This window comes from Ictalurus punctatus, chromosome 1 (genome assembly GCF_001660625.3).
Source record: "Ictalurus punctatus breed USDA103 chromosome 1, Coco_2.0, whole genome shotgun sequence".
In the NCBI taxonomy this organism is placed as follows: domain Eukaryota; kingdom Metazoa; phylum Chordata; class Actinopteri; order Siluriformes; family Ictaluridae; genus Ictalurus; species Ictalurus punctatus.
Window position 1 is genome coordinate 12,143,876 of NC_030416.2, and position 21,491 is coordinate 12,165,366.

Below are 21,491 nucleotides of genomic sequence, written 5' to 3' on the forward strand. Positions count from 1 at the left end.
TGCTCTGCAAACAATTGCAAACATAACACAGGTTTATAAAAAGAAATATTTGTTAAATATAGATGTGCAACAATAATTGGCACTCCTATGGATTCATATGAGAAAAATATTTATGAAGCATAATCCCATTGATATTTAATTTTTTCTTTTGTACACCTGGGTGACTAGAAACAAAAAAATGTTCAACCATGACTTCCTGTTTCACAGGGGGTATAAATGCGAGGTAACACATAGGCAAAATTCCCTTAGTCATTCATAACAATGGGTAAGACCAAGGAATATAGCTGTGATGTGTGGCAAAAGGTTGTTGAGCTTCACAAAATGGGAAGTGGCTATAAGAAAATAGCACAAGCATTGAAAATGCCCATTTCCTCCATCAGGGCAATAATTTAGAAGTTCCAGTCAACTGGAAATGTTATGAATCAACCTGGAATTGGACGTGTGTCTATATTGTCTCAACACACTGTGAAGAGGATGGTTTGAGCGGCCAAAAAATCTCCAAGGATCACAGCTGGAAAATTGCAAAAGTTAGTTGTGTCTTGGGGTCAGAAAGTCTCTAAAACTACAATCTGAAGTCACCTACATCACCACAAGTTGTTTGGAATGGTTTCAAGAAAAAAGCCTCTACTCTCATCCAAAAACAAACTAAAGTGTCGTCAGTTTGCCAGCGGAATATTACATAAGAAACTTAGATTAGATTAGTTTAGATTCCTTACCATAGTTAACCACAATCACAACCACAGTCATAGTCAAGATCCATGTTATGTTCCATGTTAGTTTAGTTCATTGTTGGTTTTTCCTCTCCCAGTTAGTACTCATAGCTTATGTTTCATGTTTTGTATATCGACCCTTGTTTTCTGTGACCGCGACCTTGATTCCTGCCTTGCCCCGTTTATACCTGTTTGCCGATTACGTTCATTGGATTACGATTTTGGATTTATCTGCCTGTGTCTCTCTTAATAAAACTGTCTACTGCACTTGCATCTGTCCCTATCTGCGTTACGTCTCGAGACGTGACAATAAACCTGCGTTTTGTTTGCAATTGTTTGATAAAGACAATTTTTCACAGCCTTCTTTGCTCATATTTACTAAGGGTGCCAATATTACTGGAGGGCAATGTATGTTGTGGATGTCATCTACGATGGTTATAATGTATCATCTAATCTCTGATAACTCAATTTAATGCTTCCACGTAATGCTTCCACTTAATTTTCTCTCACCTGTGACATATATATCCTCCTTCTCTCCACGCACGCTCAGGTGGATCCGTCCTCTTTTCTCAGTGTGGTCATGCCCACATAGACTGGGTACACTGTTCTCACATCGCTTATGAACGTTCATCTCACAGCCTCACACAAACATACAGACAGAAAAAAATATTACTTTAGTCATTCTTAGCCTTGATTTTTTGCTCGGTTCTATCTCTCTCTTTTTATTTTCTCCTTTCACATATATGAACTACTGATCATGCAGCAAGCTTGGTAAAAAGGGAAACACCTATTTGTGTTGTCTCATAAGAATCCTATGCACCTGCTGGACAGTGCATTTATTGGCTGTGCCAAGCAGGATCAGACTATATCCTAAATTGCTTGGAATTACGGTATCAACAAACAAGCCACACCTCTTTGTGGCAAGATCACTCTTAATATACAAGCCAATCCAAAAAAAATATTACACTGACATAATTCCAAATCATTTGGCGGACATAAGGCCTAGTGCTATCATTCAAATATCTTCCTGCCGGGCGTTCTTCCCAAAACTAATCAGAGGCTACTTCATTCCATTTCTGCTTGCTGCTTCCAGATGTCTTTGCATATTTGTGTCTGGAACCGAGACTAAGCCAAAGCATATTAAATGGCCACTGCACAGTACATTTAGAAGACACACTATACAGAATTGAATGCAAGTGAAAATGTCAATGCAAGGCAAAGTTTCTGCAAAAAAACCAACACAGTCCCAAAATGAAGATAGAATATGAAATGAGAATCCATGTCAATCATCTATCATTAGTTTTGTTACAGTCAGAAAGAAAATATATTCTTGCTCTTGCCATTTTTCTTGACCCAAATCAGTCTGGACATATTGTTACTTTGAAAATGATTTACCCATGTTTCTGTTTAAATCACAAACAGTCTTTAACGGGCAGAGCTGTTTTTTATTCTTACACAGCACTGTCAAAACAGAATAAACCTGCAAATTAGATCCTTTTGGTTATTCTAATATTAAATATTGAGGTGTAACTCTGTAATTCACAGGTCAAAACTCAAGTATAGTGTAACCATCACTATTAACCAGTTCAATTAATATAAGACATGAAAGAGGACACATGCTCATTTGGATTCATATTATGCTCATTTGGATTCATCTACGATTACATCCCTGATGATGACATGTCATACAAGTTACACTGGCAACATGGCCGATGAGAGATGTTAATTAATCTGATTTCATGCTTGTTAAGATGTCATATTATTAAAGATAATGTCTGTTAAAATCCTGTCTCTCTGCATTTCCACCATTTCACTGTGCATCAATCATCATGGTTGATGCACTTTGCATCATTGATGCACAAATACAACTTCTGATTATAAAATGTATTGGTATCCTACTTTTAACAGAATGTTACTTAGATAATGCATATTATGGTGATCATTTCCTGAAATGAAAAACCACTTGTTTCTCTGCCATCTGCTCTAGTAATAAAACACTGGAATAATAAAAAACCATTACAGGACACTGATCATTACAACTAAAACCTTTTGCTATCATTATGTGTTTCTTTTTGATTTTATGGGTTTTTAGTTTGATTACTTCACTCAAAACACACACACACACACACACACACACACACACACACACGCACACACACACGCACACACACACGCACACACACACACACACGCACACACACATGCACACACTCACTGGTGCATCTCATGCCCTGGTGAATGAGGCCATAGAGTAGAGAACCACAGTGATCGCAGAAGGTTGGGCTGGAGTAAGTGTGTATCTTAAACTTGTGTTTACTCTTCAAATCCTACAGGGAGAGAGAGTGTGAGAGAGGAAAGAGAGAGAGAGAGAGAGAGAGAGAGAGAGAGAGAAAGAGAGAGAGAGACGGCTTTAAATTAGGACTCTGATCCCACTGATACTGGCCTTTTCTCTAAAAATAGAAAAGATTTGATGATTTCATCTCTACACACCTGTAAACACACACACACACACACACACACACACACACACACACACACACACACACACACACACACACACACACAGAGGAAGGGCTCCATTTTGAAGTGACTGTGAGCCAATTAGCTCACTCTATTTTGAGGCAGCTGAATGGAGGATGAATAAATCAGTTCAGCCCAGCTGCAGAACCTGAATCTTCCAAAATGCCTCTCTCTCTCTCTCTGTCTCTCTCTCTCCTCTGCTACTCCCAATACCCCTCTCTCTTTTTGCTCATCTCCCTCGCTCTAACTCTAACTCTCTTTCTTGTTTCCCAACTCTGTTCTTATTTCCCATACTCAGCTCCTTTCATCTGTCTGTCCAGTACTTCCTCTTCTCTGTCACTCTCTGCATAGTTCCTGCCCTTTTTTTTCATCATATGTCAGTCGCACTTCTCTCCTCCTTCTAATGTGTCAGCCAGTGTCAAATCGCTCTATAAGCAGACTGTCCTGTCACACTCGCCTTCTCACACCTACACACTCACACACATGGGCACACAAACACACATCATTAGTTTATCTATAGTATTTAAAATAACAGAGAAATGCTTGTCAAACAAATACAGCAAACAGACACATGCATGGGAGAGAAAATGTCTGGGTTACGACCCTGTTCCCTGAGAAGGGAACGAGATGTTGCGTTAGCTGAACGCTGTGGGAAAGACCGGTATCTCAAGCTTGTGTAACATCATGCCTATTTATAGGCCTGCCGTGATCAGGTGATGTGGCAATTAAGCGCGTCGCGTGATATATAAACGACATCTGTGAACCGGGCCATCAGCCTCTATTATGTGAAGCAAAGACGCAATTAACAGGCATGCCCCAGTATGACAAAGCTACGCAATGCCTTGTTCCCTTCTCAGGTAACAGGTTACATGGGTAGCCCAGATGATCCCTTTCAAAAGGAACTCCACGTTGCGTTAGCTGAACGCTGTAGGAAAGAGAGTACCCACTCCGTCATACTGAGGGTATGGCCTGTTCAAAAAGACCCAAGCCCGAGGGTCACTGAAGGACACTCGAGCCTGGGAAGGAATGTATATCCAGGCTGTAAAATCGAATGAATGTGAACGGGGTAGAACACCCCACCACAGCACACACATCCTGTAAGGATACCCCTTTGGACAAAGCCTTTGAGGCGGCAACCCCCCTAGTGAAATCAGCCCTTATTCCTTGAGGCACAGCAAGACCGTGCGCCTCATAAGCGATAAAGATTGCTTCCACTATCCAATTAGAGATGCGCTGCTTCGACACAGCATCACCTCTACTGTCGCTGCCAAAGCCGACCAGCAGCTGTTCTGACCTACACCACTGGCGGGAGCGCTGGACATAAGTACAGAGAGCCCTTACTGGACACAGTCGGTGCAATTTCTCTTGTTCCAGTATAAAGAACGGAGGAGGGCAGGAAGCCTGCAAAACTACTGGCTGAGCAGCAGATGTAGGCACTTTAGGAATATAATCCAGCCTAGCATACAGGAAGGCCTTGGCTGATCCAGGGGTCAAGTCAAGGCAGGAAGGGGAAACAGAGAGCTTATAGATCTCCTACTCGCTTGAGAGATGTCAGGGCCAGAAGAAGAGCTACCTTTAGAGTCAGAAGCTTCTCAAAGGCTGACTCTAAGGGCTCAAATGGGGCAACTGACAGACCTTCCAGGACCACAGAAAGGTCCCAGGAAGGTATGCATGGTCTGCACATATGCCTCAGCCACCTGACACCACGCATAACCCTGAAAGTTAGAGGACGTTGCCCCACAGAGGCTCCATCAATAGGGGGATGGCTGGCTGAAAAGGAAGCCACATAGACCCTGATTGTATGAGGAGCCAACCCTGCTGAGAAACATCCTTGTAAGAACTCCAGGACTGTAGCTATTGCGCAGTTCGCTGGGTCTAGCTGACATTCCTCACACCATGAGACAAAAAGTTGGATTTTGAGCACATACAATTTTGTCGTGGATGGCGTTCTAGCATTCTACATGGTCTCTACAACCTCAGTTGTGAGAACAGAATCTATGAGCTGGTGCCCCTCAGGGGCCAGACCCACAGTTTCCATAATTCCAACCGAGGGTGATAAATCAGCCCTCTGGTTTGAGACAGTAGATCCCTGCAGATGGGAATCTCCAAAGGAGTGCCGTCTAGCAGGGATATTGTCTCTGAGAACCATATTCGAGCTGGCCAATAAGGTCTACCAGCAACAGACGTAGACAGTCTTGGCGAACTCTCGCTAGAACTTGTGGGAGCAGAGCGATCTGGGAGAAGCATATAAATGTGATCTTGGCCACATGTGCACCATGGCGTCCAGCCCTAATGGTATAGGAGAAGTGAGAGCAAACCACAGCGGGCAGTGTGTTGTCTCCTCGGAGGCGAACACATCCACTTCTGTTGGCCAAACCTCCGCCATATGGACTCCACCACTTGTGGATGGAGCCAACAATCCCTAGGCCTCAGCCCCTACCTCAACAGGATGTCTGCCCCCACAGTTGCCCAGAATGTACATTGCACACACTGACAAAAACTTTCCTTCTGCCCAGAGAATAATTAGTTGTGTCTGCTTGAACAGGGGGCACAAACATAATCCTCCTTGGTGGTCAATATATGAGACCACCACTGTGCTGTCTGTCAACACATGGTGACCTCTCAATTGAGGAAGAAAAAATTTCAGTGCTAGAAATATGGCTTGCATTTCTAGCAATTTATATGCCACTCCCGATGAGGGCCGCTCCAGAGACCGTGAGCTGGACAGATGTCTAAGACTGCACCCCAGCCCGTGAGGGAGGTGTCTGTCTTTACCGTCTTACGATAAGGAGACACCCCTAGAGTGTGACCCATGGCTAGAAACCGGGGACACTTCCAAATTCTTAGAGCATGTAGGCATCGCTGCAATAGATATGACATTGGCTGCTGCTGCCATAAGATCCAACAGTCTGGAGTCTGGAGGGGATGCCAAGATCCAGCTTTATCTTGCTCAGTGTTGACAGGATTGACTCTACGCATGTTGGGGATAGAAACACCGTCATCATAGTAGAATCCTTATAACCCCTAGAAAAGTTGTCCACTGCACTGGAGAAAGCATACTTTTCTGAGGTTCAACCTGAGCCACAAGCTCTTCATGTGGGCAAGAACAACATCTTGATGTTGACTCGCCAGTTCCCTGGATAGTTCTAGAATAAACCAGTCATCCAGGTAGTTTAGTACATGGATGCCTTGGAGTCACAATGGAGCCAGAATGACATCCATGCACTTTGTGAAGGGGATAAAGCTAGCCCGAAGGGAAGAACCCAGTAGTGGTATGTGTTTCCTCCACGCAAACCTCAGGAACTTCCTGTGACTGGGCAATATTTCTTTGTGGAAATATGCACCTTTTAGATCTATCGTCACAAACCAGTCCTCAAACTGAATCTGTGGAACAATAAGTTTGGGCATCAGTATCTTGAACCTGTATGTTCGAAGAGTACAGTTCAGACGACGCAGATCTAATATTGGCTACATACTCCTCTCTTTTTAGCGGACCAGGAAATAACGGCTGTAAAACTTCCCTCCCTCAGGGAACTCGATACATGTTCTATGGCCCCTTTGTCCAACAGGGATCATAATTCCTGCTCTAACGTTGGGCTCTGGTCTGTGCTGACTACTGTGGTGAGCACACCTCTGAACGGGGGGCGGTGGGGGGGGGGGGGGTCAAGCTCTGAACTGGACCCGATAACCATTTTCTACGGTAGACAGAGCCCATGGAGACATATTTGTTCAGTCAGCTTTCCAATTCATTCTGGCTCCGGTTGACAGGGTACGCTGGCGTGTTTTGCTGCCGCTTCTGTTACCGTCTTGTTTGCTTTCGTTTGTTATATTAAATCATATTGTTTTAAATAACTGCGAGTTTTTAAGTTATATTGTTTTTAGTGCCATTATGATTGCCGAAGTGGTGGTGCCATTTTAAATATTTTGGACTGTTGTTTTTATTTCTGTGTTCCACCTGAAATAACCTGCAGCATGCAAAGCGGAATGAACGCCTCTGTCTGGCCGCATGTGAGGATTGTACGACATTGTGCTCGCAGTGCGCTACGGAGTTTCAATGCCTTGGCCTTGTGAGTGTGCACTCAATGACCATGGCCCTAAGGTACACTACACACCAGCTCCTGAATTTAAAACAGAGCTCTTATTGCCTAGCCAAAGACTCTTACAGAATCTGTCGAGACGCTGGATTGCTACGTCCTAAACGATATATCCATCGGGGTTTGAGGTGCAGTTTTGCTGTCTCATCCTCTCCTGACATCTTTGTCCCTACCTGTCAACGTAAGACCAATAAACTGTTTCATAGTGGTGTTGATCACAGTAATTTAATATCAGTTCCCCGCATGGAGATTAAACCACTGTCATCTCCACGTCAGAGCCAGGCCTATGCCGCATTATTCAATGCGCGGTCCGTGAATAACAAGGCGCTGCTTTTATCGGACATTCTTACAGATAAAAAGCTGGATTTGTTGTTTTTAACTGAAACCTGGCATAAAAAAAATTATGGACTCCTGTTTAACCAGATCTCTCCAGCGGGCTTTGGAGTATTAGATCTCCCGAGGTTATATGGCAGAGGCGGAGGCATTATTGTGGTTTACAACCTGAAGTTCAACATAAGGTCTGTGTCCGTTCCACAGTTTTCATCATTTGAATGCCTGGTCTTGAGTATTTCTGCTCCTATGTCTACCATCATCGTTACAGTCTATAAACCACCTAAGGCTAAGACACATGCAGCTTTTATGTCAGAGTTTGCTGACTTCCTGTCAATGTTGAGAATGAAGTTTGACAGAATTCTAGATGTGGGAGACTTTAACATTCATGTCGACCGGAGTGACTCTGTGGCGGTTAAGGAATTTCTGTCACTAATTGATTGTTTTAGCTTCACACAGTTTGTAACTGACCCAACTCATAACAAGGGCCATACACTGGATCTTGTGATTGCAAACGGCTTGTTTGTATCACAGTTTTCATCTGTTGACATTGGACTGTCTGATCATTCAGCTGTCTTTTTTAACCTGGAACTGTATCATCCAACTGAGCTTACCATCCGAACAGTAGCCTTCCGGAAGTGACTTCCACTTGAACTGATCAGACAGTTTTCTCCAATTCTGTTGTTTCCAGCTTAAGCGATCTTGATCCCTCATCGCTGGAGGAGAAAGTTCTGCAGTTAAATTTTGCTCTTGCTGCTACTCTTGACTCTTTTGCTCATCTAAGGTCACGTAAGGTCACATTCGCTTGCTCTTCTCCCTGATATAATGACAATCTGCGCTCTAGAAAGGCTGCTTGTCAGAAAATGAAGCGCAAGTGGTGTCTTACTGGACTGAATGTCTACTATCAAGCGTGGAAGGATCTTCTGGGTGATTATCGAGCACTAATGGAGACTGAAAGATCCTCTTACTTCTATCAGGCTATTGTAAACAATCAAAATAATCCCAGACACTTGTTCCAAACCATAAACAGATTGCTTCAAGCTAATACTGTTACCACTTTGCCTGTTCCTCAGCAGATATGTAATTCCTTTCTTCTGTTTTTTAATCCTAAGATTGATAAGGTTCGCAAAGAAATTCCTGTCACACCTGACTCTGTCACTTCACTCCTTCGTCCATCTGGGTTCAATGGTGTTTCTTTCACTCATTTCTCACTGCTTAAATCTGAGGCTTTCACAAGGGAGGTATCCAGCATGAAATCAACCACTTGCCTGCTGGATCCAATTCCCACAAACCCATTTAAATCTTGCTTCAATGTTTGGTGCCCTACTATCCTCAGCATTATAAATGAACCACTGGAGACTGGGGTCGTTCCAGCAGTACTAAAGACTGCTGCTGTTACACCTGTACCACAGAAAGAAAATGTTTCCGTGGATGATTTTAACAATTTACTTCCCATTTAAAATTTTCCGTTTTTGGCAAAAATACTTGAGCATGTTGTTGCCTCTCAACTATGTAAGCATCTTACAATCAATAACCTCTTTGAACCCCTTCAGTCAGGTTTTCGTAAATTTCACAGTACTGAAACGGCATTGGTCAAAGTTACCAATGACTTGTTGATGGCCTCTGATTCTGGCGCTACATCCATTCTTATTCTTCTTGATCTTAGAGCTGCTTTCGATACTGTGGATCATGGTCTTTTACTTACCTGCCTTGAAAGTGTTTTTGGTGTGTCTGGGAGAGTTTTAAACTGGTTTAATTCCTATTTTACTGACCGTTCCCAGTTTATTTCTATGGGTGGCTATCGGTCTGACACTAGCTCTGTGCTCACTGGTGTTCCTCAGTTTTCAGTTTTAGGCCCTCTACTCTTCAATATTTATCTATCTCCACTTGGGCATATGCTCCAATCGCTCGGCCTCCATTATGACTTTTATGCTGACGATACCCAAATCTATATTCACTCAAAATCTGGTGAAAACCTTGATGTTTGTTTTCTTTCTGATTGTATTTCTGAGATAAAAACATGGATGAATAATAACTTTCTGTGCCTGAATAGCGGGAAAACCGAAGTCATGGTTATAGGCTCCCGTCATCAAACTCACAAAGCTGCAACACTGTCTCTGTTTGTTGATGGCTCTGTTCTAGAGACCCAAAGTAAAATGAGGAAGCTTGGAGTAATTTTTGATACCAGCCTCACATTTGATTTTTTTTTTCAGAACACTGTGAAGGCATCCTTTTTTTTCCACCTCAGAAATATAGCTAGACTGCTTCCAATGCTAAATTTCTCTGTGGCTGAAAAACTGATAAACTCATTTGTTGTCACTCAGCTGGATTATTGCAACGGCATTTTAGCCGGAGTTTCTCAATCCAAAATCAACAAATTGCAATACATTCAAAACTCTGCCACCAGGATCCTGATAGGAACCAGGAAATGTGAACATATTACTCCTGTTTTGGAGTCCTTACACTGGCTCCCGGTCAGGTTCCATGTCAATTTTAAGATCATGATGTTGACATATAAGGCACTACATGGCTTGGCTCTGCATTACTTATCTGGTTTATTAATCCCTTACACCCCAAATCGCAGAGTACGCTCCTCACAGTGCAATTTGTTAACTGTTAGACAAACCCGCCTACAATCTATGGGTGACAGGGCTTTTTCTGTCTATGCTCCTTGACTTTGGAACTCTCTTACTCCTGAACTCAGGGAAGCTCAGACTTTTGGCATTTTTAAAGCTCTACTCAAAACACACTTTTTTAAACTTGCATTTGACTGCTGATGTCTTTTTATGATTATTTTATAATTATCACTATTATTAACGTTGTTTTGTTCTTATTAACTTTTATATGTTTTATTTTTCTGTGTACTGCTTATTTTGTGTACAGCACTTTGAGAAGCTGCTTTTAAAGGCGCTTTATAAAATAAAGCTTATTATTATTTGGAAGTAGTTTCCATACTACCAGACAGTCTTTTAGTGACGTTAACTATTCCACATTCTATTGGAGGGAAAGCATCAGATTTGCGTTGCCCTGTGACAGCTTGCTGACCAGAGAACACTGAAAACTTGGGAAAGCCTTGGCTAGGGGTGTCCCTACAGCAGTACTGGGGGCTAACTGCCCTAACAACCTCATGTCCCCTGATACCTCCCTCCACAGCCCCTCAGGACCACTCCTCCTTTGTTTGCTTGGCCTTTATGACCATTCTCAGATCAGGCCTAGTAGCAGGCCGTGACTGTGGCCACCCGGTTCTCCTGGCGGTCTGCGGGGGGAGGCGAGCTGCTGTACTCACCTTCTGTGCCTCCCTCGCACTAGCGCTAGTGAACTCGACACAACAGGAAAGGAACTGGCTGAATGCCGCCATATGTCGAGCTCACTCAGCTTGGTAAGCCTGCAACTCTGCCATTGTTTGCAGTGACCCACAAGCAATACCCACTACTGCATACGCCTTGCCCACCAATGCCACAATTTCCTTACATGGCTTGGATGGCAAAGCCGGCCCCCCCTAAATTACCTGCCATCGATGGAGAGAGGTAGCTCACAAGCACCTCCTCCACCTTCAGCATAGCTAAATAGCCATGCCGTTCATTCCCCACAATAATCCGACATTGCAGGGTTATAAATATGGCTTATGCATCGTTTCCCCCAGAGTGTGATATTTTGTCATGCACTTCTGGAAAGAAGGGGAGTTTCCTGCAGTGTGAGGGTTTTATTTTCACCGGGGAGAAAAAAGCTCATCCAGCCTTAGTAATCACTTCAAGCAGCTCTTTATATTAGCACACCCTTCTGGATCCTCGGAGTAAGAGAGGAATTACTATTATTATTATTATTATTATTATTATTATTATTATTATTATTCTGTGTGTGTTTTTTTTTTTTTTGGGGGGGGGGGGGGGGGGGGGGGCTTTCCATAGTGGAAGGAGGAGTCACAACGCAAGCCCAAAAATCCAGCGGAGAGCCAGACCCGGAAGACAGAGCAAGAGATAGAGCAGCGCTCGTCTCAGGCACCTCTTCCAGATCCATACAAGATGCCCAGGACCTGAGACGGGTGGCTGGGTGGGTGGCCCAAATCCGCGAGGCTCTGAAACCCCTCGCTTCGGCCAAGGAGAGAGCGAGTCGCGACAGCTGCCTAATTGTAAGGTGTTCCCAATGCGCACAGTCAGACCTCTCAAGGGCTGCTGTGGCATGCTCCATCCCTAGACACTTCACACAGAAAGTGTGTCCGTCCTCCCCGTGATTAAACGGGAGCAAGGCGTAACACGCTTCCTGAATTCTCACTCATACATTTCTCCCTTTTTTTTGGAAAAGATAGAGAGGAAATGAATAGTCTTTTTGCGAGCATTACACATACGACTGACATGCAGTCTCGCTGAAGATAATAAGGCTGACGGCGTGGTTCACAGGTGTCATTTATATATCACGTGACACGCTTAACTGCCACATCACCTGATCCTGGCAGGCCTATAAATAGGCATGATGTTACACAAGCTTCAGATACCGGTCATGCATCCCACAACATTCAGCTAACACAACGTGGAGTTCCGTTTGAAAGGGAAGTCTTCCTCTCATTAGTTTCCTCTCCCTATATGTTTACTACCATCAATCATTCTGTTGTTATGTTCAACACTTCAATACAGCACCATCACATCATCATATCTGTCATATTTTCAAAGGATGAGAGATGTTGGTGTATTTAGGGTGTATTTGGGGGTGAGGGGCTGGGGGGGTTTCCACTTGTGCTTCCTGATGTCTTTTGATGTACTTTATTTATCTTTAGCTCTTCAGAACTAATAGCATAGATGAGGGAAAGGATCTACATTAATGGAACTAGTATGAGAGGGTGAGAGGAAGAGAGAGACAGAAAGACAGGGAGAGGGACATGTATGTACAGTATCTATCTATCTATCTATCTATCTATCTATCTATCTATCTCATACACACACACATATATATATATACACTTTATATATATATATATATATATATATATATATATATATATATATATATATATATATATATATATAGAGAGAGAGAGAGAGAGAGAGAGAGAGAGAGAGAGAGAGAGAGAGAGAGAGAGAAAGAGAGAGATAGATAGATAGATATAGATATTTACATATAGGAGTGAGGGAGATGCCCCACACATTCATACCTCTGCTTTTGGTGCAGTGATGCTTCCTGGACATGTAAAAGTGACAAACTCATGACAGCGTTTGTGCACCACAAAACTGCAAACTAAAACACATTTACATTAGACATTAAACTACTAGTAGTACTTATTTGAGCTGCTAACTAAAGCCACAAATGAACAACAAAAAACAAAAAGAAATGTGTGAGTTACCTTGGCATTGGAATCCTTGCTTTCCTATACCCCTTAAAAAAGACAAAATGGATAGAACAGTTAAAGACTTTCCACAATTGCTCTTTCTCAGTATATTCTTCTGACAAACAGTCATATCTATATCACTAAGGAGAACATGGAGGACTGTGCATGCTTTAAAAAATAGATTGCTTGGACTGAACTTTGTCTCAATTCTTAGCACAATAATGGCTAAAAGGATAGTTATGATTATTTAATTGAATACTGAAATCACGATTTTTTTTTAAATATAATATTATAATTATTGTACTTCATTGATATTCTGATTCCTCATTGTAAATTGTTTATTTCACACTGTACATGTCACCACTGTATGCAATTGTAGCTAGCATAGGTTTAACCTACACTACCTAGAAATTTTGCCTGTGTATAGCCAAATATAACCAGCTTTATCTGCAGTTCAGTGTTGTGGCTGAAAAATAATCCTTGCCTCCCCGATTGCCCAACTCACATCTCTATTTAGTATTATCATACTATGCGGTGCTCTCAGTGCTGTGGCCTGGGTTTGATTCCTGGTCAAGGAGCCTACCCCAGCCACTGAAGGGTTGCACGAACCATGAACAAGCCCGAAAAATGGAGAGGGATACATCAGGATGGGTGTAAAACTTGTGTCAGAATCAAAATATGCAGATGGGTGGTCCACTGTGGCGTCCCCAAATGGGAGCAGCCAAAAGAAAAAAATTCTATTCATGCAGACTTAATAAATCATACTTAGCACATATAGATTTAAATTATTATTGTGCTGTAGGTAGTTTAACCTGTAACTGTAAATCCAATACATTAATTACCATTTTGTGGCCAATTATTTTGCACCAAGTAACAAATTAGATACTCAGCCACTGCAACTCTGTAACATACATAATTAGGTAGTGCCATCTTGCATTGTACTCTTGCGCCTTCATTTTTCCACCCCGTGTCCGAAAAGCTGGTACAGAATTCTCACGCTGAAAAATTGTCAGAGCATACTCTGATTTGTTCACATAATTAAACCATGCCTGTAAATTTTAGTATTGAATTCAATTAAAATTATTCGTCTAACATTACCCAATAAGCCACAGTCAATTATGTTTAATTAATTGAGAAAGCCAGATTTTATCACAATAGCCACTGCAAAAAAAACTCTGAAAAAGATAGAGATTTCAATACAATACTTTTCACATGTAAATGAATAAATAAACCCATTAAATAATATATTATTCTACAAATAAGAGAGAGAGAGAGAGAGAGAGAGAGAGAGAGAGAGCAGAACATGCTTGTGATTGAAGGGACATACAGCTCCCTGTAGTTCTGTACTGGCTGGACCTTAGCATTCACTCAGATAGAAGATCTGCATAATTGAATTCATCCCTGCAGACTTGAGCTTTACCCCACCCCATAAGGGATGTGCATATAAGCATGCTATACAGTAGTTGTGCAGTATTGTATGTATGTAGCATAGTCTCACTCCACCCAGTAAAACAGAGATTAACAAATGTTTTGAGATAAAATGTCAACTGTCAAGATAAATACTGGGCTATGTGTTCGTGTGCACCCATATATTTGTGCATGCATGTAGCAAAAAATAAGAATCTGAAGTGACCAGCTTGGGGACTGTCACGATTTCCCCTCGTGGTAATGCTGGAGCAAGCAGCGCACTCTGAAACCCGAAGCGCGAGCTCAAAGTGTGAGTGTGCTTCCGGGTTTGTTATTGACACTGATTTTTTGTTTACTTCTGACATATGTGTTTTGTTGTAATTTCTGTCCTGCCTCCACTCCTATAACATCATTGGCTGTTTCCCTTATGTGTCATTAGTCTCAGCTGTTTTGTTTTTTACCCCGATTATGTTAATTATGTAAAGGTGCATTTTGTAGAAAATGTGAATATTATCAGTATTACAATCTTTTTCATTTAAAACCAAAGTTTTTTAATCTTTTAACACAATATAGACAGATGCTTGATTATAGGTCTGTTTCTCTCTTGCCAGCCGTGACTCACATGAGCAACCTCCTGGTGCATGCACAAATAAATTTTGTGCAAAGTTAATTTGGTAGAAATAACACAAATTGTTCTCTAAAATGCTTTTGTTAGGGTGACCATACGTCCTCTTTTTCCTTACATTTCACGGCCAGGATTTAAAAATGTGAGAAAATGTCCAGGATTCAGCTTTAGTTTCATTATGATGTGCTTATGGTCAAATACTGCAGCATGTGTGTACATATTTGCGTTGCTTTAACCCCTCTCTGTAATTCCCTCCTTCTTGCACACCAATTGGTCGATTATAAAAGGCTTGCAGAACTATTGGCCAAATTCCAGCCTCTCAACCATTAGCCTACTCTCATTGAACACATGAAGGCGAAGCACTATTGTGTACGGCATCAAACAGTTGCTTGACAATGGCAGCAAATTAAGCTGTCCTGACTCAAAACAGTCCCCATGGCCATATAAGGTTATTGCTTCATATTACATGGCCATTCAAATGTGTGAATGATGGCAGAAGGTGGCATCTAAAATTTTATTTTATTCCATGAACAGTCAAAAGAATGTAAGAAAAAATGTAAAACGTGGGCAGAGTTAAACAAATTTTATTTATATATTACCCACATTAGGGATAGTAATCTTTTATTTGTTTGTTTGTTTGTTTATTTTATTAAAACAAATCCAAATATTGAACTTGTTTTTAAGCTCTGAAATAAGCTTTTTTTTTTTTAAGTATTGTTATTGCTTTTCTCATATTGCTTCATATTGCTTTTCTCTTGACTTTATTTACATATGTGACCTTGACATAATCAAAAAATAATCAGATTACATTATTTTTATATTATGATACTTGGATTACATTATTGATTCAATTTTTCATTAACTAATTTGTAACTTTAATCGAGTACATTTTTAAAATAACCCTCTCAACCCTGGAAGTGACATTATTTAAAGGTAAAGCATAATGGTAAAGGTGGCATGTTTGTTGTTGCTTGTGGTTTTTTGTTGTCAATTCCATGGTGGGCAGATTTTCATTTTCAATCTGAAGCATTACTGTGATAGGTACTGCTAATTCTAACAGCACAACAGGAAACCTGCAATCCTGGCACTTGGTCGCTATTGCAGTGATAGACAAACGACTTTGGCCAACTCCCAAGTTGGCAAAAACAGGAACCAGACTAGCTGAAATATGTGACTGTTTCAAGAGATGAGGTCTCAACCCACTCACACTGTTAGTCACTTCAATGTGACACACAGCGAAACTGGAAAAGGCATTTTAAATGCAGGTCATCTATTTTACTGTTTCAAATATCCACAGAGGCCTGATGAGGATAGTTTTACATCCATTAATTAGATTTGAATCCTAGAATTTGTGAAAATCAGCAACAATCACATTCACTTAATTCAATTCCATGCTGAAATGATACTCGATCCAGATGGCTTTGCAGAAATTAAGTTGATTGGTCTCTTGAGTAGCCCAACTATCTAATGTTTCACCCAATTGTCTGGAGATTGGGAGTTTGACTCGTCAAAATGCTTCCTAATAATGTCCAAGACAGTCCAAGAGAGTGTAAGTGCTCTGGGTGGAAAGGACACCTTTCCTCTTTCCCCTGTCGACCAACTTGAGTTTCATTGTCTGTAGATAATGTGCTAAACACAAAAAGCTAGAAAGTGTGGACATGTTAAAATTCAGCTGTTTTGTTTCATATTAGTTAACTGATTGATCATCCAAATTATCCAAATATACTTTTACCAAACTAACTAGAGGGTGGGAATTATTGATGATGTAACTGGAAGGAAATGAGAGAAAACATACCATGTTGACTGGAATTGATACTCAGATGTAGAATTTACATAGTTTGAAATGAATGGTTTTAGAATGCATTAGTAGTTGGTATTGCTGTCCCATGATAGTACAAGATAAGATACTTTTGCAATTTGTCAGGTTAAAATTCATACAGATATTTATAGCATGGTTTATTTTAAATGGCTAAAGCATTAGAGCTGTCCCAGCAGGCAGACATTTGGGCATTTCATAATTATGGATGGTGAAATGTGAATGTAAAATACCAAATGAAGTCTGTGCAGTGGCTGCAGAAGGTGGGCTGTTTGAAGAAGCGGGCTGTGAACTGATGGTCTTTCACTTCAACAATCCTCTTGTGCTTGAGTGCTCCTTTCCTCTGGAAGACTGGAAGCCTGGGGGGTGGGGAGAGGGGAGAGGGCAAAGGAGAAGAGGAGGGAGAAGGAGAGGACAAGGACAGTGGGGAAAGAGAGGGGGGTGGAGAGACTGGTGTAGACATGCCACTGAAGGAAGGATGGGGACAGGGGGAGAGAAAGAAGGTTCAAAGAAAGGTAAAAGAATGGCAAGATGAAGATGATGGTAGAGAAATAAAAGAAAAGATGAATTGTGAAGGAGAAAACAAAAATTATTGGAAAGGGGGGAAAGGAAATGTTTATAAGGTTTGTGTATGTAGAGATCAGAGTTTGTGATGCTGATGAAGTCAAGAGAAGGAAATTCACAAGAGAAAGAGAGACACAGAGAGAGAGAGACAGCTTGTGAGTGGACAGAATGAAAGCGAGGTTAACACACACACACACACACACACACACACACACACACACACACACAGACTTCCAGTGGGACTCCAAAGCACATAGTGATTAGTGTTCATCCTCTCCTTCTTCACACACACACACACACACACACACACGCACACACACTCCATATCACCATGTCAACCATGCCCACCACCTGCTCCTCCACTTCCCCATCTTCCCCCTCCTCTCTGCTTTACACTCATTTTTCCTCCTTTTCCCACCATACCACTCATTATATTCATAAGGAGCATTTGATAAGGTATCGTGAAGTTTTCCACAGTTTCTCCTCTTCTGAATACCACTTCTTAAATTTGACTACTGTCCTGTTCAGGCAGATTCAGGGTCAGACTCTAGTGCAACAAACAAAGGATCGATATCACTCCCATTTATTTAGTAGGACCAATACAGTGCAGCTAGTGAGTGATGAGCCACATGCAGGATCAAATCTAGCAACAGGAGATGAGAGGGGAAACAAAAGAACACCTCAGACAAGAGACAGATAAATTGAGTAGGGAAAGAAGAGAGGAGAAAATGAGGAAACCTTGACAACTTGAAGAAATAAATCACCTGCAACAAAAAAAAATCAATGGTAAAGTATTTTTAGAGTTAAAAAGGTACATTAAGAGAAGTTAACAAAGGCGAAGACAAGACAGAAAGAACAAAAGTAAAGAAATTACCTGATTGTGGTTGTTTTGCTAAATGATTTAGTCAAATGGTCACTCACTGTTCTCCCTCTTCCTCTAGGTGGGCGTCAGGTTCACGGCTTCGTCAACCCTGACTCATGAAAAGTAGAAGAATTGAGATCATGCAGGAAACCAAAACCAAAAATAAGGAAAACCCTTTGAAAAGCCCCCGAAGGAAAAAAAAAGAAAAAGAAGAGAAAGAAAGTTGAAGGTTGAGTGAAGCTTTCCAGGAATGCAGAAATATGGAGGAGGAGTAGAGGACTCTGTATTCCTTTATCCAATAGAGAACGAAGAGGGGCAGAGACACTGAGGCGATTTTCACTTTCTAAGATTGATTCTGTTTTTACCAACAGGAAGAGCGTGTGAGGTAAAAAGAGAGAAAGTGACAGAGAGAGAGAGAAGCAGGGAGTAGATGAGGAGAGATAGGCAGCAGTTCATTTTTAAAATCTGGGTTATGTCTCTCCAGAGAATGAAAGAGAGACGGATGGAGGGAGATAGAAAGAGGACAGAGAGGGAGACACATTGGACAGCTTGGTCAGCTAGCATCTCAGCTTGTCAAAAGTGTGTCAAAACTGTTGACCAGAGCACAGATCATTAGACAGCCTCATCTACAACCTGACATATCACATATCAGCCTCTGAGCACATACCATGTTCTTACCTAAAAATGAGCTCATCGGGTGGGTTTGGAGCGAACAATATGGCTGACAAGCATGATGACACCAGAAAAGGAGCATGTCATATAATGCCATATATTTGGAATTAGATGAAACCCAGGCATGGTACAGTCTGCGATAGCTAACTCCCTCACACAGGTGGCTGACTCAATCCAGGTCACTGTGGGAGGATTCAGAAAATATAGCAAGATGGCTGCTGTTCAGGGAGGACGAACGGAGCTAAGGGAAAGAGTGCAGTGAAAAATCAGGACAATGTGCTGCTCTCTTTGACAGTGGGAAAGCGACAAGTCTGGACAGAACAAAAACACCCTCACACCCATTGGCAACATGGTGTGTGTGTGTGTGTGTGTGTGTGTGTGTGTGTGTGTGTGTGTGTGTGTATGTGTGTGAGAGAGAGAGAGAGAGAGAGAGAGAGAGAGAGAGAGAGAGAGAGAGAGAGAGAGAGAGAGGAACATAGTCAGAGAGAAAGAGAGCAACAAAAGAAAAGGGAGGGATGGTATGATTGTGCAGCAAGAGATTGAGGGAGTAAAAGGTTGAAGGTCTAATTATGTAAAATGTAGGTTATTAGTCTCCTGATGAGGACACTGTGAGAAAATTAATTAACAATTATAATTAGCAAGATTGTTAGAGAGCAAAATGGTGTCATTGGGCAAGGATGTGTACAGGGGCAGGCGTTTGTACCTGTGTGGGGGAGGTCATGTATGAGTCATTGTCATTGAGATCACAAGTGTGGAGGTCAGTACATTTTATGCCTTAATTCCACATAGGAGCACATGGAACAGTATAATTTCAGATCAAGTATTTTGTCTGTCCTCATACATCAGATCAAAAGCAGAACTACAGTCTACTTTATTTGATATTTATCTTTAGAGAAGTGGTTCTGAAAGTGGGGTCCAGGAACCCTCAGGAGTTCTGAAGCATTGTCAGGAAGTCTTTAGTTTTAGTTACAGTGGTGGAAATCACAATGTATTTTTATGTAAGTTATACATGATGAATTACAGTGTTTGACCAGTCACTTGAACTCAGGAACAAGTAGACCTACACTATTTGTGGCTCGTCCATGGGGAAATGTGCGACAGAGCCCAACCATACATATAAACAAATGTTAATCTGTATAGTCCTTGTTCACAACTTCAGAATTTTTTAATTTTGTTGAAATACTGATTGCCTCTTTTGAGTGACCAATGATTTTTTAAAAATGCTGTTTGACAGAAATAATCCAATGTCCCATTCATCTGCTCAGCTTTCTAGATGTTGCGCAATTATATGGCAGAATGCACACTGCCCCATTTAGCTCCATAGAGTTATTATTGCACCTACTGGTCAAACAAGCGAACTGCAACAAGCACTAATACTGACCCACTGGGAAAAGAATCACACCACACCGGCTGTATCGAGCACAGTTGAATTTCTCTAAAAATATCATTAACATTATATACCATTAAAACCACCTGCCTATTATTGTGGAGGTTCTCCTTGTGCCACCAACAGCTCTGACCTGTCGAGGCATGGACTCCAGAAGCCCTCTGAGGTGTGCCGTGGTATCTGGCACCAAGACATTGGCAGCAGAGCCTTTAAATCCTGTAAGTTGTGAGGTGGGGCCTCGATGGATCGGACTTGTTTGCCCAGCACATCCCACAGATGCTCGATCGGATTAAGATCTGGTGAATCTGGAGGCCAAGTTAACACTCTGTTCCCTGAACAATTTTTACAGTGTGGTAAGGCGCATTATCTTGCTGAAAGAGGCCCCTGCCATTAGTATTGTTGCCATGAAGGGGTGTACTTGGTCTGCAACAATGTTGAGGTAGGTGGTACGTGTCAAAGTAACATCCACATGAATGCCAGGACCCAAGGTTTCCCAGCAGAACATTGCCCAGAGCATCACATTACCTCTGTCGGCTTGCTTTCTTCCCATAGTGCATCGTGGTGCCTTATCTTCCACAGTTAAGTGACACAGACACATTCGGCCATCCACATGAAAGAAAACATGATTCATCAGACTAGGCTACCTTCTTCTATTGCTCTATGGTCCAGTTCTGGTGCTCACGTGCCCATTGTACGTGCTTTTGGCTATAAACAGGGGTCAGCATGGGCATGCTGACCTGTGTGCGGCTACACAGCCCCAAACACAGCAAGCTATGATGCACTGTGTGTTCTGACACCTTTCTATCATAGCAAGTGTTGATTTTTTCAGCAATTTGTGCTACAGTAGCTCTTCTGTAGCATCGGCCCAGATCGGCTAGCCTTCTCTCACCATGCACATCAGTGAGCCTTGGGCGCCCATGACCCTGTCGCTTGTTCACCAGTGCTCCTTCTCTTTACTTTTGGTAGGTACTAACCACTGCATACCGGGAACACCCCATAAGAACTGTTGTATTGGAGATGCTCTAACCCAGTCATCTAGCCAACACAATTTGTCCCTTGTCAAAGTTGCTCAGATCCTTACACTTGCCCATTTTTCCTGCTTCCAACACATCAATTTCGAGGACTGACTTTTCACTTGCTGCCAAATAGATCCTACCCCTTCACAGTTGCTCTTGTAAAGAGAT

General features: G+C 41.9%; 1 protein-coding gene across 5 annotated transcripts in view; it reads right to left on the bottom strand.

The window, feature by feature from the left end:
- The window catches only part of prkcg (protein kinase C, gamma), a 42,724-nt gene extending 23,858 nt beyond the window's left edge, over positions 1-18,866 (bottom strand). The window contains exons 1-6 of one of the 5 annotated variants that reach the window (XR_008396572.1): positions 18,261-18,865; positions 17,056-17,477; positions 12,990-13,021; positions 12,801-12,883; positions 2,926-3,037; positions 1,221-1,349 (exon numbers count right to left, since the gene is read on the bottom strand). Coding sequence is in view for 3 of the 5 variants with exons in the window: in XM_053680961.1 (XP_053536936.1) it covers positions 1,221-1,349; positions 2,926-3,037; positions 12,801-12,883; positions 12,990-13,021; positions 17,056-17,285 (586 nt within the window). In the remaining 2 variants the exon portion in view is untranslated. Of the gene's footprint in view, positions 1-1,220; positions 1,350-2,925; positions 3,038-12,800; positions 12,884-12,989; positions 13,022-17,055; positions 17,478-18,260 lie in introns of all 5 variants that reach the window. The other 4 variants (XR_008396573.1, XM_053680961.1, XM_053680973.1 and 1 more) reach the window with 4 other exon arrangements.
- Between the last annotated feature and the right edge of the window lie 2,625 nt (positions 18,867-21,491).